Source organism: Oncorhynchus gorbuscha, linkage group LG16 (genome assembly GCF_021184085.1).
Source record: "Oncorhynchus gorbuscha isolate QuinsamMale2020 ecotype Even-year linkage group LG16, OgorEven_v1.0, whole genome shotgun sequence".
NCBI lineage: Eukaryota > Metazoa > Chordata > Actinopteri > Salmoniformes > Salmonidae > Oncorhynchus > Oncorhynchus gorbuscha.
In genome coordinates, this window is record NC_060188.1 from 82,176,849 (window position 1) to 82,193,741 (window position 16,893).

The following is a 16,893-nucleotide window of genomic DNA, read 5'->3' on the forward strand; positions in this document are numbered from 1 at the left end:
AGGCAGCCATATTCTTTGAGTATTTCATGGGTGATTGTTCCTGTCTCTGTGTTTGTTCACCAGATAGGCTGTATAGGTTTTCACGTTCCGTTTATTGTTTTTGTATTGTTCGTTTTTGTCTTCATTAAAGATGTATCGAATTAACCACGCTGCATTTTGGTCCGACTCTCCTTCGACGGAAGAAAACCGTAACAGAATCACCCACCACACCAGGACCAAGCAGCGTGGTGACAGGCAGCGACAGCAGAAGCAGCGAAAGGAGGAATGGACATGGGAAGATGTTTTGGATGGCAAGGGTTGTTACACTTGGGAGGAGATACTGGCTGGAAGAGATCGCCTCCCATGGAAACAGGTGGAGGCACTTAGGAGAGCAGAGGCAGTCGGAGAGAGGAGCCGACGATATGAGGGAACACGGTTGGAAGCCCGAAAGTCAGCCCCAAAAATTTCTTGGGGGGGGCTCAGGGAGAGTGTGGCAGAGTCAGGGTTCAGACCTGAGCCAACTCCCCCTGTTTATTGTGAGGAGCAGCGATCACAGGACTTCTGGACTTGGGAGGAGATATTGGACAGAAAAGGACCCTGGGCACAGCCTGGTGAATATCGACGCCCCAAAGAAGAACTGGAGGCGCCGAAAGCGGAGAGGCGCTGGTATGAAGAGGCAGCACGGCGACGCGGATGGAAGCCCGAGAGTCAGCCCCAAAAATGTATTGGGGGGGACTCACAGGGAGTATGGCTACGCCAGGTAGGAGACCTGCGCAAACTTCCTGTGCTTACCGGGGGGATAAAGATACCGGGCAGGCACTGTGTTATGCTATGGAGCGCACGGTGTCTCCAGTGCGGGTGCATAGCCCGGTGCGGTACATACCAGCTCTTCGTATTGGCCGGGCTAGAGTGGGCATCGAGCCAGGTAAGGTTGGGCAGGCTCGGTGCTCAAGAGCTCCAGTGCGCCTGCACGGTCTGGTCTATCCAGTGCCACCTCCACACACCAGTCCTCCGGTGGCAGCTCCCCGCACCATGCTTCCTGTGCGTGTCCTCAGCCCAGTACCAACCAGTGCCCTCACCATACACCAGGCCTTCAGTGCGCCTCGCCTGTCAACGCTATCAGAGCCTTCCTCCTCTCCAGCGCTGCCGGAGTCTCCCGCCTGTTTAGCGCAGCCAGAGCCTTCCTCCTCTATAGCGCTGCCGGAGCCTCCCGCCTGTTCAGCGCAGCCAGAGCCTTCCTCCTCTACAGCGCCGCTGGAGTCTCCCGCCTGTTTAGCGCAGCCAGAGCCTTCCTCCTCTCCTGTGCTGCCGGAGTCTCCCGCCTGTTCAGCGCAGCCAGAGCTGCCAGCCTGCATGGAGCAGCCTGAACTGCCAGCCTGCATGGAGCAGCCAGAGCTGTCAGTCTGCATGGAGCAGCCAGAGCTGTCAGTCTGCATGGAGCAGCCAGAGCTGCCAGTCTGCATGGAGCAGCCAGAGCTGCCAGTCTGCATGGAGCAGCCAGAGCAGCTAGATCCGCCAGTCAGCCAGGATCCGCCAGTCAACCAGACTCTTCCAGATCCGCCAGCCAGCCAGGATCTGCCGGAGCCAACTACCTGCCTGAGCTTCCTCAGTGCTGAGCTTCCTCTCAGTGCTGAGCTTCCTCTCAGTGCCGAACTTCCCCTCAGTGCCGAGCTTCCCCTCAGTGCCGAGCTTCCCCTCAGTGCCGAGCTTCCCCTCAGTGCCGAGCTTCCCCTCAGTGCCGAGCTGCCCCTCAATCGCAAGCTGCCCCTCAATCCCGAGCTGCCCCTCAGTCCAGTGGGGTTCTGGGTGACGACTACTAGGCCATGGTCGGCGGCGAGGGTGGACTATCCTAGGACGCGAGGGGGAGGAACTAAGACATTGATGGAGTGGGGTCCACGTCCCGAGCCGGAGCCGCCACCCGGGACAGATGCCCACCCGGACCATCCCTATTGTTTTGATGTGCGTCCGGGAGTCCGCACCTTAGGGGGGGGGTTCTGTCACGCCCTGGTCAAAGTAATGTATGTTGGTCTTCATTTATTTGGTCAGGCCAGGGTGTGACATGGGTTATTGTGGTGCGTTTTTGTCATGGGGTTTTTGTGGGGTGTCTAGCATAGTCTATGGCTGCCTGAGGCGGTTCTCAATCAGAGTCAGGTGTTTATCGTTGTCTCTGATTGGGAACCATATTTAGGCAGCCATATTCTTTGAGTATTTTGTGGGTGATTGTTCCTGTCTCTGTGTTCGTTCACCAGATAGGCTGTATAGGTTTTCACGTTCCGTTTATTGTTTTTGTATTGTTTGTTTTTGTCTTCATTAAAGATGTATCGAATTAACCACGCTGCATTTTGGTCCGACTCTCCTTCAACGGAAGAAAACCGCAACACAGATATGTCTATGTCCTGGGAAATGTTCTTGTTACTTACACCCTCATGCTAATCACATTACATTATCTCAACTGTCCCGAGGGGGACCAACCGATCCTGTAGAGGGGATTTAAACCGTGCGTCTACTATAATAAGAGAGAAGAGCAGGACACCTCGAGAGCACCCTTACCTGCTGATCTATAAATTACGTCTCCATAATCTAGCATGGGTAGGATGGTCATCTGAATCAGGGTTAGTTTGGCAGCTGGGGTGAAAGAGGAGAGAATACGATAGAGGAAACCTGAGAGAAGGGCAGTGTATCATCTAGCCATACTCCCAAGTACTTGTATGAGGTGACTACATCAAGCCTACATCAAGCTCTAAACCCTCAGAGGAAGTAATCACACCTGTGGGGAGAGGGGCATTCTTCTTACCAAATCAAGTGACCTTTGTTTTGGAGGTGTTCAGAACAAGGTTAAGGGTAGAGAAAGCTTGTTGGACACTAAGAAAGCTTTGTTGTAGAGCGTTTAACACAAAATCTGTGGAGGGGCCAGCTGAGTGTAAGACTGTATCATCTGCATTTAAATGGATGAGAGAGAATCCTACTGCCTGAGCTATGTTGTTGGTGTAAATTGAGAAGAGCGTGGGGCCTAGGGTTGAGCCTTTGGGTAATCCCTTGGAGACAGGCAGTGGCTGAGACAGCAGATTTTCTGACTTTATACACTGCACTCTTTGAGAAAGGTCATTAGCAAACCAGGACCAAGACCCCTCAGAGACACCAATACTCCTTAGCCAGCCCACAAGAATGGAATGGCCTACCATATGAAAAGCTTTGACCAAGTCAATAAAAAGAGGAGGACAACATTGCTTAGAATCAAGGGCAATGGTGACATCATTGAGGACCTTTAAGGTTGAAGTGACACATCCATAGCCTGAGCGGAATCCAGATTGAATAACAAAGAGAATACTATAGACATCAAGAAAGCCAGTCAGTTGATTACTTTTCCAACACTTTTGATAAACAGGGCCTATAACAGTTAGGATCAGCTTGATCTCCCCCGTTAAATAAAGGACGAACCGTAGCTGCCTAAAAAAGGTCGGAGATAGGCTTGGCGATGATAGGGGCAGCAACCGTAAAGAAGAAAGGGTCTAAACCATCTGACCCAGATGTTTTTTGGGGGGTCAAGTTTCAGGAGCTCCTTTAGCACCTCGGACTCAGTGACTGCCTCTAGGGAGAAACTTTGTAGCGGGGCAGGGGAAAAATATGGAGAAGCATCGGGGATAGTCACATTAGAAGCACAGTGGCTAGGAAGCAATGCAGGTGTAGAAGCACAGTGGCTAGGAAAAACTCCCTAGAAAGGCCAAAACCTAGGAAGAAACCGAGAGAGGAACCAGGCTATGAGGGGTGGCCAGTCCTCTTCTGGCTGTGCCAGGTGGAGATTATAACAGAACATGGCCAAGATGTTCAAATGTTCATAAATGACCAGCATGGTCAAATAATAATAATCACAGTAGTTGCCGAGGGTGCAGCAAGTCAGCACCTCAGGAGTAAATGTCAGTTGGCTTTCCATAGCCGGTCATTAAGAGCATCTCTACCGCTCCTGCTGTCTCTAGAGAGTTGAAAACAGCAGGTCTGGGACAGGTAGCACGTCCGGTGACCAGGTCAGGGTTCCATAGCCGCAGGCAGAACAGTTGAAACTGGAGCAGCAGCACGGCCAGGTGGACTGGGGACTGCAAGGAGTCATCATGCCAGGTAGTCATGAGGCATGGTCCAAGGGCTCGGGTCCTCAGAGAGAGAGAAAGAAAGAGAATTAGAGAGAGCATACTTAAATTCACACAGGACACCGGATAAGACAGGAGAAGTACTTCAGAAATAACAAACTGACCCTAGCCCCCGACACATAACCTACTGGAGGCTGAGACAGGAGGGGCCAGGAGTCACTGTGGCCCCATCCGATGATACCCCCAGACAGGGCCAAACAGGCAGGATATAACACCACCCACTTTGCCAAAGCACAGCGCCCACACCACTAGAAGGATATCTTCAACCACCAACTTACCATCCTGAGACAAGGCCGAGTATAGCCCACAAAGATCTCCACCACGGCACAACCCAAGGGGGGGGAGCCAACCCAGACAGGAAGATCACGTCAGTGACTCAACACACTCGAGTGACGCACCCCTCCTAGGGACGGCATGGAAGAGCACCAGTAAGCCAGTGACTCAGCCCCTTGTCTGCGAGTCTGCGTCTCTCACATGCGTAGGCGGACCATTCCATAAAAATGGAGCTCTATAGGAGAAAGCCCTGCCTCCAGCTGTTTGTTTAGAAATTCTAGGGACAATTAGGAGGCCTGCATCTTGTGACCATAGCGTACGTGTAGGTACAGTATGTACGGCAGGACCAAATCGGAAAGATTGGTAGGAGCAAGCCCATGTAATGCTTTGTAGGTTAGCTTTAAAACCTTGAAATCATCCCTTTCCTTAACAGGAAGCCAGTGTAGGGAGGCTAGCACTGGAGTAATATGATCACATTTTTTGGTTCTAGTCAGGATTCTAGCAGCCGTATTTAGCAGTAACTGAAGTTTATTTAGTGCTTTATCCGGGTAGACGTTGGTGAACAGGGAGTACAGGAAGAAACTAAGCACACACCCTTAAGGGGTAGGTGTTGCCCACCCTTACCACCTGGAAGTTCAAGATCCAGTAGCAGAGGGAGGTGTTTAGTCCCAGGGTTCTTAGTATAGTGATGCTCTTGGGGGCACTATGGTCTTGAACGATGAGCTGTAGTCAATGAACAGCATCCCCACCTACGTGTTCCTACCATCTTTACTCCCCACACATGCAAAGCGCTAACACACCCTCCATTTGGCAAATCTAATCAGAATTAGATCCTCCTGATTCATTGTTGCAAGCAAAAACTCAAAAAGGAAGTAACAATACGAATTTGGTCCGAGCTACAGGACTGTTTTGTTAGCACAAACTGGAATATGTTCGGAGATTCATCTGATACCATTGAGGAGTTTACCACATTAGTCACGGTGTCACGGCGTTCTTCCTGGGAAGGAGAGGACCAAACCGCAGCGTGGTGTGAATGCACCATTTAATAGATGACGACAAAAAAAACACAAAGTAAACGGTACAAAACCAAATAAACAAATAACGACCGTGAAGCTATCCTAAGAACTGAGCTGACACAAGCAACTAACATAGACAATCACCCACAAACAAACAGTGAAAACCAGGCTACCTAAGTATGATTCTCAATCAGAGACAACTAATGACACCTGCCTCTGATTGAGAACCATACTAGGCCGAAACATAGAAATCCCCAAAATCATAGAAAAACAAACATAGACTGCCCACCCCAACTCACGCCCTGACCATACTAAATAATGACAAAACAAAGGAAATAAAGGTCAGAACGTGACACACGGGTTCATTAATAACTGCATCGACGACATTGTCCCTGCAGCGACCATAATTACATATCCCAACCAGAAGCCATGGATTACAGGCAACATCTGCACTGAGTTAAAGGCTAGAGCTGTCGCTTTCCAGAAGCGGAATACTAATTCGGAGACATAACAAATAATGAACCATCAAACAGGCAAAACATCAATACAGAGCAAAGATCAAATCCTACCATAATGGCCCTGATGCTAGTCGTGTCATGTTTTGTCATTTATTATCTTGTCTTGTCCCTGTGCTTCCCATTCTATTCGTTTCCCTCTGCTGGTCTTATTAGGTTCTTTCCCTTTTTCTATCCCTCTCTCTCCCCCTCCCTCTCTCACTCTCTCGCTCTCTCTTCTCTCTATCGTTCCGTTCCTGCTCCCAGCTGTTCCTATTCCCCTAATCAATCATTTAGTCTTCCCACACCTGTTCCCGATCCTTTCCCCTGATTAGAGTCCCTATTTCTTCCTTTGTGTTCCGTTCCTGTCCTGTCGGTTCCTTGTCTAGAATTCACCGTGCTGTGTTTGTGTATCGCCCTGTCGTGTCGTGTTTTCCTCAGATGCTGCGTGGTGAGCAGGTGTCTGAGTCTGTCTGGTTCAAGTGCCTTCCCGAGGCAACCTGCTGTTCACCTGCTGTTCAAGATCGAGTCTCCAGTTTGTCCTCGTCATTTCGAGTGAAAGTTGTGTTTTTTGTTTGTATTTACTTTACTGGATTAAAGACTCTGTTTTCGCCAAGTCGCTTTTGGGTCCTCTTTCACCTGCATGACAAGTCGGATGTGGCAGGGCTTGCAAACTGTCACGGATCACAATGGGAAACCCAGCCAAAGGGAATCCTTTCCAGGTGGGAAAGGGCAGTGTGGAGTGCAATAAAGATGGCGTCAACTGTGGATCTGTTGGGCCGGTATGAATTGGAGTGGATCTGGAGTGTCTGCGATGATGGTGTTGATGTGAGCCATTACCAGCCTTTCGAAGCATTTCATGGCAACAGATGTGAGTGCTACAGGGTGATAGTCATTTAGGCAGGTTATCTTGGGCACAGGGACTATGGTGGTCTGCTTGAAACATGTAGGTATTACAGACTTGGTCAGGGAGAGTTTGAAAATGTCTGTGTGGACACTTTCCAGCTGGTCTGCGCAAGCTCGGAGTACACTTCCCGGTAATCCGTCTGGCCCTGAGGCCGAGTGAATGTTAACCTGTTTGAAGGTCTTACTCACATCAGCTACGGAGTGTGTAAGCTCACAGTCGTCCGGAACAGCTGGTGCTCTCATACATGGTTCAGTGATGCTTGCCTGGAAGTGAGCATAGAAGGAATCTAGCTCTTCTGGTAGGCTCGCATCACTGGGCAGCTGGTGGCTGGGTTTAGCTTTCAACCCCTACCAGGCAGGCTCCAAGGCCAGAACTCTTTGACAGCCTCCATGCTGGTTGCTACTCCTCCTCAGGAACAGCCTGCTGCTAGGTGAGTCTGGTGTCCCTCTTTAGTTCACAATACTTCATTAGAGATACATTTTTTTTTAGCTTTACAGCAAATTTCCTGCAATTCTGCAGATTTATTTTTGCCATGGTGTGGAGATAATTTCTGCAGTTTTATAGACATTTACATTTACATTTAAGTCATTTAGCAGACACTCTTATCCAGAGCAACTTACAAATTATAGCTAATCTCCTGCAATCCTACGCATTTTGTAATGACTTATGCCATATAATATTTGAGTGAGAATGACTAACAAAATCATTGTGGGCCCCCTAAAGGTCATAGTCCCTGGGCACCTGCCATGCATGCCCAATCGGTATTAGGCCATGATTACTACAAGCTTAGATAGCTGGCTAGACTAACTACCAATCTATAAATTGTTAACTGACATGGCTAACTGAGTGACTGTCAGTGACTGAAATAACAAGAGAAAAAGTGCTGACGCACAACCAAATTTCATAATTGCACCAGGTGTATTCTGCTATTCTTACTGTTAATATTAAGTTGAGACCCCGACTAAGGTCCTACATTTAAAAAAAGTAATTATAATAATTGTTTTTTTGGGGGGATATGTCACCGCATATCGGCTGGGGGCCCTAATCGGACGCTTACGTCACTTATGTCTAGAACTGGCCCTGCACACCAGGTGTAAGGGTTTTCTTCTGGTGAAAGAGAGGCGGACCAAAATGCAGCGTGGTGGTTATTCATGTTTTTAATAAAGACGACTATATATGAACAGACTATAAAAAACAAGAAAAGTGAAAACCTAAACAGTCCTATCTGGTGCAAACACAGAGACAGGAACAATCACCCACAAAACCCAACACAAAACAGGCTACCTAAATATGGTTCCCAATCAGAGACAATGACTAACACCTGCCTCTGATTGAGAACCATATCAGGCCAAACATAGAAATAGACAAACCAGACACACAACATAGAATGCCCACCCAGCTCACGTCCTGACCAACACTAAAACAAGGAAAACACATAGGAACGATGGACAGAACGTGACAGAACCCCCCCCCCCACAAGGTGCGGACTCTGAACGCACAACCTAAACCTATAGGGGAGGGTCTGGATGGGCATCTGTCCGCGGTGGCGGCTCTGGCGCTGGACGTGGACCCCACTCCATAATTGTCTTAGTCCACCTCCTTAGTGTCCCTTGAGTGGCGACCCTCGCCGCTAACCTTGGCCTAGGAAACCTAACAACGGGCCTCACTGGACTGAGGTAGCTCAGGACTGAGGGGAAGCTCGGGACCGAGGGGAAGCTCGGGACCGAGGGGAAGCTCGGGACCGAGGGGAAGCTCGGGACTGAGGGGAAGCTCGGGAGTGAGAGGAAGCTCGGGAGTGAGAGGAAGCTCGGGAGTGAGAGGAAGCTCGGGAGTGAGAGGAAGCTCAGGAGTGAGAGGAAGCTCAGGAGTGAGAGGATCTACCAGATCCTGGCTGGCTGGTGGTTCCGCCAGATCCTGGCTGACTGGCAGATCCTGGCTGACTGGCGGATCCTGGCTGACTTGCACTTCTGGCGGATCCTGGCTGACTGGTGGATCCTGGCATACTGGCGGATCCTGGCTGTATGGCGGATCTAACTGATCCTGGCTGACTGGCAGATCCTGGCCGACTGGCAGATCCTGGCCGACTGGCAGATCCTGGCTGACTGGCAGATCCTGGCCGATTGGCAGTTCTGGCGGATCCTGGATGACTGGCAGATCCTGGCTGACTGGCAGATCCTGACTGGCAGATCCTGGCCGACTGGCAGTTCTGGCGGATCCTGGCTGACTGGCGGATCCTGGCTGACTGGTGGATCCTGGCTGACTGGCAGTTCTGGCGGATCCTGGCTGACTGGTGGATCCTGGCAGACTGGTGGATCCTGGCAGACTGGCGGATCCTGGCAGACTGGCGGATCCTGGCTGACTGGCGGATCCTGGCTGACTGGCGGATCTAACTGATCCTGGCAGACTGGTGGATCATGGCAGACTGGCGGATCCTGGCTGACTGGCGGATCCTGGCTGACTGTCGGATCTAACTGATCCTGGCAGACTGGCGGATCCTGGCCGACTGGTAGATCCTGGCCGACTGGCAGATCCTGGCCGACTGGCAGTTCTGGCAGATCCTGGCAGTTCTGGCAGATCCTGGCAGTTCTGGCAGATCCTGGCTGACTGGCAGATCCTGGCCGACTGGCAGTTCTGGCAGATCCTGGCTGACTGGCACTTCTGGCGGATCCTGGCTGACTGGTGGATCCTGGCAGACTGGCGGATCCTGGCTGACTGGTGGATCCTGGCAGACTGGCGGATCCTGGCTGACTGGCGGCACTGGCGGCGCTGGGCAGACTGGCGGCGCTGGGCAGACGGGTAGCTCAGACGGCGCTGGGCAGACTGGCGGCACTGGCGGCGCTGGACAGACGGGTAGCTCAGACGGCGCAGGGCAGACGGGTAAGTCAGACGGCGCTGGGCTGACTGGAGAAAAAGACTCTGGCAGCGCTGGACTGAGGAGCACTGGTGCCTCTGGAATGAGGGGCTCTGGCGCCTCTGGCATGAGGGGCGGTAGCTCTGACAGCACCGGACAGGCGGGAGACTCTGGCTGCGCTGGAGAGGAGGAAGGCTCCGGCAGAGCTGGACAGGCGGGACGCACTGTAGGCCTGATGCGTGGTGCTGGCACTGGTATGCCATGCATACTATGCCAAACCAACAGCTTTCTTTCTACTCTGTCCAATACATCCTCCACACTCTCAGACTCAGCACTCTGCTTCGCCGACAGCTCCAATTCCATCCATGGCTCCTTACGGTAAACAGGGGGAGTTGGCTCAGGTCTGACTCCTGACTCTGCCACACTCTACCTGTGTCCCCCCCCAATACATTTCTGGGGGTGCCTCTCGGGCTTCCAGCCGCTCTGCCGTGCTAGCTCCTCATAATGCCGCCTCTCTGCTTTCGCTGCCTCCAGCTCGGCTTTGGAGCGGCAATATTCCCCTTGCTCTGCCCAGGGTCCTGTTCTGTCAAGGATCTCCTCCCAAGTCCATTTATCCAAATAGTGCAGCCTCTCCCACTGCTGCTGCTGCCTCTGTTGCTTCTCCTGCTGCTGCCTTTGCTGCTGCTGCTGCTGTTGCTCCTGCTGCACCTGTCGCTTCTCCTGCTGCTGCTGTTGCTGCTGCCTCTGTTTACCACGCTGCTTGGTCCTTGGTTGGTGGGTGATCCTGTAAGGGTTTTCTTCTGGTGAAAGAGAGGCGGACCAAAATTCAGCGTGGTGGTTATTCATGTTTTTAATAAAGACGACTATACACGAACAGACTATACAAAACAAGAAAAGTGAAAACCTAAACAGTCCTATCTGGTGCAAACACAGAGCCAGGAACAACCACCCACAAAACCCAGCACAAAACAGGGTACCTAAATATGGTTCCCAATCAGAGACAATGACGAACACCTGCCTCGGATTGAGAACCATATCAGGCCAAACATAGAAATAGACAAACCAGACACACAACATAGAATGCCCACCCAGCTCACGTCCTGACCAACACTAAAACAAGGAAAACACATAGGAACGATGGACAGAACGTGACACCAGGCTAAAGAGGCTTCATAGAAATTGGTTCCTAAATCAGCTTGGGTTCCAAGCAAGGGATGGGGATCTTTGAAGCTTTCTCCACCAGAGAAAATATTAGAAGAAACATTTATATTTAAGAACATTTACCCTGCAGCAAGATAATGATTAATGAAGCAAATCTTTAAACGTGTAAATTAATTCTGCCAAATGTAGATGATTTGACCTTGATGATACAATTACAAAAGTTGATCAAAAAACAAGTATTTCGTGTTATTATATTATAACTATTATTATTACTTTATTACGCCTAATAGAGATAAACAGATGATAATTCACTCTCCAAATTAACCCATTCATATATATTTTTTTACCTGTTAGATTTTATACAAATTATGACATATTTTTCGTCACAAAATGAAGTCAGAGTAGGCGTATACAAGTTTCTGTTCTCCTCTACCCCACTGCCTGGCCTGGAGAATGAAGGGAGACGCTTCTCAGTTGTAAGATTACGTTCACAAAGGAAACTGGTAATGCTAAGAAAATATTAATTGCGCCTTCGCTTTTCTCAATCCATAATTGCTGACTTAAATTTTTGGCGTTTTCAACTTGTTTGCCTCTAATATTACAATCACGAGGGAGTAAGGAATTAACATTTGTCGGTGCATGGAGCTTGTTCATTTCCACAAACGCTCCTGAGTTTTCCAATGATATGGTGTCACATCTGGAACACTGTCTCTCTTTTTGAATTCCAAATGTTGAAAATATGAACGAGATCATGTAGTAGTGAAGCTGGCATTTGGAGAGCCGTTAAACACCGGGTGCTGAACATGCCCATGCAGCTGTTTTCACAAGGTATCTAAATGAGTGCTTTCTGGAGTTAATGGCCAACTTTTCGCTACACCAATGAATGATTGGAGTGGAGACGAATTTCTGGAAGATGCAATAGCTGAATATGATAGGAACTAGGAAGGGCAATGAATGCAAACCTATGGATTTGGAAACGTTCCATACGCGTTGTGCTCTGGTCTAAAAACTCATCCCCCACTTTACCGGTGCGTCCCAAATGAAAAAAGTTGTGAGTCGGTAGGCGGCGCACGTTCACACCTATGTTTTTCACTTCCTTACTTCATTTGAACAGAAAACAAATGCAGGAATGAGACGGGGTTGTCGGCACTGGCCAACACGATCTACTGAATCACAACTATTTCGTACTGAAACTTTGCGACTGGGGACGCAGTATCTTGTTCCAGCCATGATTCAGGCTACCTTTGGGTGACATACCCAGCTTTTAAAGCTTGTTGTTCATAGAAGGAGTGAACGTGGACAATTATGTTAGTTCCGTCCTAACACACTAAAGAAGAATGAATAACTATTTTTGGGGGGGAATAGCATGAGATTTTTCTGATCCTCACCGCAGAGTCAAGACATCGATCATTCCCTGAGGGTGATCTACATAACTATATGTTACATTGCGGTCAGTCAATGTGATCAGCTTCGATTCACCTGGCAGTTTCGATTGTAAATGATGATGAAGCTCAGTCGGCAATTCACTGTTTTTGGAAGTGCCATATTCTGTGTTGTTATCTTCTCATTGTACCTGATGCTGGATCACCTGCAATTAGACCATACAAAAAGTCCAAACAACGGTGGGGAAAAAATGCAAAATGTAAGTTTTTCCATTTCGTTGGCTGTTTGATTCAGATAAACTGCTTATTTTCTCACGTTTTGCAATCTAGATCAGACATGCATGTATAAGATCGTAGCGTATAACTTGAGTGCAACGTTGTTTTTACATGGTTGCACAAATATCAATGACTTTGTAAAGTAGCCCATTTCCTCAATATCCTATCTATGTTGTGTAGGCAATCACATAGAGAACTGGCGTTGATTGGCTGCTGTAGGCTTACTACTTAGCCTACAATGTTATAACGTTACATTGTAGGTCTATTCAAGACAATGTAAACACATTTTCAACTGTAGCCTGTACAGTAGGCTACATACTATCGTTGTGTTACATGATAGAGTTATTGTCTTGCAACAGATATGGTTCCAATTAACACACACAAAAAAATGCATATTGAGATCTTGTCGTGGGCCAGGTGGTGTGTTGCATATTTCCATTCCTGAATGAGTGAAAACGAGTCTTTCTAAGCATACGGGTTGCTCCCACATTATTAACAATGTTCCAGTATACACCTATATTATTATACACCTGTTATACACCCAGTGCTGTTGCCCTAGGTCTGAGATTTCTGAGACTAAGTGAAAACTGGTAAAAGTGGTAATGTTTGTGTAACAAGAAGGTGACTGTCCACTTGTTTTCTATATAGTAGTCATTTCCACTTCCTGTCATTTAAGTCTTAAGAAATAACCCTATATACACTTTGTATTTGTCGCCGTGGATGACATAGGTCCTCATTTTGGTAACCCTACAATAATGTTACATTTATAAAGCTTTACAATTAGTTTATTGGCAGTCAATTAAAATATTAATAGGCTCGTTATAGCTCATTTATAAACATTCATTGCATAATTATATGCATACTGTATTGTATAAAGCCAGTAAACTTGTTCTCCCCTGTCCCTCTTGCCACTTGTCCTTCTTGTTCATCAGGGCCAGTTGTCCATCCTGCAGGATAAGATTGACCGCTTGGAGACACTACTGTCAGAGAACAATGAGATCATAGCCAACATCAGGGACTCTGTGTTCAATCTGAAGGAGTCGGTCAAGGATGGCCGTGGGGGTCTTGACGGCGGGAACATGAGCCAAGGGCCCAATCTAGAACTGCTGGCTTCGCCTCCACTGGTCCTCCCTATTGACTCACAAGACTGTCAGTTTGCGACAAGGGAATTCTCCAAGCCAGCAGATGGGGTGCAGGTAAGAGTTTTATAAGGTGGATACAATGAGAAACAAACAGTTCAGGTATTCGTGTAGCAACATTGTTGCAGGGTTGAACTGCGATCGTATCTGTTCAACATACTCCAGGGAAAGTTTGAAGTAAACAAACCTCCATGCACACAGTTAACTGCCAGTGTTTATTTTAATTGAACTCTGAATTTCACCTCGTTTAATAAGATACATCATTATATAAAGAGACACCATAATGATGTCATTACCATGATGCCAACCTTCCATGCTGAATTGCTCCCACCATCAGTGTGAAATATGAAGCCTTGTAATAGCCATGGGGACGATACTTATTGCAATGTGTCGTGGTTATGGTGTTGAAATGAAGGACAAATGTTAAAACCATTACACTACTATTACACTACCATTACACTATGTGCCAAGAATATGTTATTGAATATTTTTCCAATTAATATTATGAGCACACAGACCGCGTAATGGATTAGTATACAGCTCGAATGAATTCAAACAGGTGTCATTTGAAAAGGTTTGGTTATATTATCTGGTCTGGTTGGACTATCCTTTTCCTTTCCAGGTTGTCCATCAAGTCAGGTGAGGTATTGAATGGCAGCTCATCGGAAACGTTTCTGGTTGTATATGTGGGAAACGTAAGAGGGGACTGCAGTTTGACTTGAAAGACAGGTTTCTTTAGGAAGAGTTAATACCTTTAGTTACAGTTAAGTCACTCTATACACAAGAATGTCCCAGATCGAAAAGAAACCTTTCACTCCTGTGCTTAAATAGACAAAATGAGACACCATATGTCTTTATATACATCAGGGCTCATCAACTAGATTCAGTCGCGGGCTGATTTTTTCATGAGAGGATGGTGGGGGGGCTGGAATATAGTTACAAATCATTTGTAGACTGCAAATTGACCGCAAGAAGCCCAAACAGATATAATGTTTGACTTAAACATAATCATTTCAAACGTTGCTTACATTTATATATAATCACGTCTCTCTAATATGGGTGGGAATACTTGGGAACAGATTTCTTCAATTAAAATCGCTTGGAGCTGATTTCCTGGTGTTTTTACAGTCTTTTATGTCTAACAATGAAAATTCCCCAAAATAATAATGTAACGGCATTCGTCTGTTGTAAGAAGAAAGTCGGACCGAAATGCAGCGTGTAGGTTACTCATGACTTTAATGAACAGAATAGCGGTACATGAAATAACTGAAATACAAAAACAACAAACGAAACGTGAAACTAATTACAGCCTATCTGGTGACAACAACACAGAGACAGGTACAAACACCCACAAAATACAAAGCGAACTCAGGCTACCTAAATACGGTTCCCAATCAGAGACAACGAGAAGCACCTGACTCCAATTGAGAATCGCCTCAGGCAGCCAAGCCTATACAACACCCCTAATTAGCCGCGATCCCAAATAATACAAACCCCAATACGAATACAACATATAAACCCATGTCACACCCTGGCCTACCCAAACATATAACAAAAACACAAAATACAATGACCAAGGCGTGACAAATAATACAAAATGATAAATATATATATATAATAAAAATACAAATAAAAATGTGTTTATGATTATTTTTTGCTCAAAAGACAAATAAATAAAATCACATTTGGCCAGTTGGGGAACCCTGATATATAATATATCTTATCATATTTGTTCTTGACATCAATCATGATAACAAGCTAATTTCTATGATTTGTATTCCTGTTATTAAAATCATGGCTTTAGTTAGTGGCTCTCGTACCATAGAGCAGACAGACATTATTTAATCTTGTCCTCTCTGTATCACATTCCATTCATTCCATCATTTTATTTGGGCAAAAGACAAAGAGACATTTAAGTTGGTGTGAGTCCCAAAGAAACACCAAGCGGTCTCAGTTTGCAGCAGAATTTCTATCTCTCACATGCATTCTTCTGACCTGCTGATGTCACAGATATGACTGTTATCGTACACACTTAACTGCCACGGTGACTTAAATTAAACACAAAACTGAATCAAATACATGAAACTTCCTTGAACAAATTCAAGAGTTCATAGCCTAATAAAGTGAGGCTTTGCTGCAAACCAGACATTTCAGTCATTTATTTAGCAAATGCTCTTATCCAAAGTGATCATCGAATCCACAACCCTGGCGTTGCAAGTGCCATGCTCTACCTACTGAGCCAGGCGTGGCCCTGTTTACCTCAAGAATATCCCACTAATGTTTTTGTTGTTGTTTATTTTTCAGTTGCTAGATGTGTATGACCTCCTGACCTTTGACAACCATGATGGGGGAGTGTGGAAACAAGGCTTCGATATCACCTACCAGGATAATGAATGGGACAGCGAGCCACTTCAAGTCTTTGTTGTGCCCCACTCACACAATGATCCTGGTAAGCATTGCACTACTTCTGAGCATTAAACGGAAATTACACTCCAAAATCAGGTTGTAGTTCTTCACAATCGATGGCGTGGGACATGTATTTATCTTGACACAAGACTACTTTAGAAGTTTGAAAACAGTTGCAAAATGTTTACTTTGGAGTATATTGTCCCTTTAAAGCTAACCTGGAAACACTGGACATTGTTCTGTGACTTCTTTAATGCTTTGTTTTCTCTACTTAATGCAGTCACACCTTGTGCAGACAGGAAGCAAGGCGTGGGCCGCTCCACAGCAGTGTCAGGCTTCATATTTCGCTCCTTCCTGGGTTAATTGTGTTTCCTGGTTTGTGAAGGGAACACGCATTATACCAGAGCACATAACATAAAGCATAACAAGCATTATAGAAAGGTCAACTGACAACGTCACGAAAATGATGCATGCGCTTCAATGGGGCAAAAGGCTGTGTGTTGTGATTCTGAATGGCCAGCTTCCACATTGACTCTGTACTGGTTCCCCCTGTATATAGCCTCCACATTGACTCTGTACTGGTTCCCCCTGTATATAGCTTAAAGCTTCCACATTGACTCTGTACTGGTTCCCCCTGTATATAGCCTCCACATTGACTCTGTACTGGTTCCCCCTGTATATAGCCTCCACATTGACTCTGTACTGGTTCCCCCTGTATATAGCCTCCACATTGACTCTGTACTGGTTCCCCCTGTATATAGCTTCCACATTGACTCTGTACTGGTTCCCCCTGTATATAGCTTCCACATTGACTCTGTACTAGTTCCCCCTGTATATAGCTTCCACATTGACTCTGTACTAGTTCCC

The 16,893-nt window shown here is 47.0% G+C and overlaps 1 protein-coding gene across 1 annotated transcript in view; it reads left to right on the forward strand.

Moving 5' to 3' along the window:
* Positions 1-11,355: 11,355 nt before the first annotated feature.
* The window catches only part of LOC124000099 (alpha-mannosidase 2-like), a 56,329-nt gene continuing 50,791 nt past the window's right edge, over positions 11,356-16,893 (forward strand). Inside the window, exons 1-3 of the mRNA XM_046306228.1 lie at positions 11,356-12,465; positions 13,414-13,677; positions 15,925-16,069. Of these exons, the coding sequence (XP_046162184.1) occupies positions 12,322-12,465; positions 13,414-13,677; positions 15,925-16,069 (553 nt within the window). The 5' untranslated portion in view covers positions 11,356-12,321. The remainder of the gene's footprint in view (positions 12,466-13,413; positions 13,678-15,924; positions 16,070-16,893) is intronic.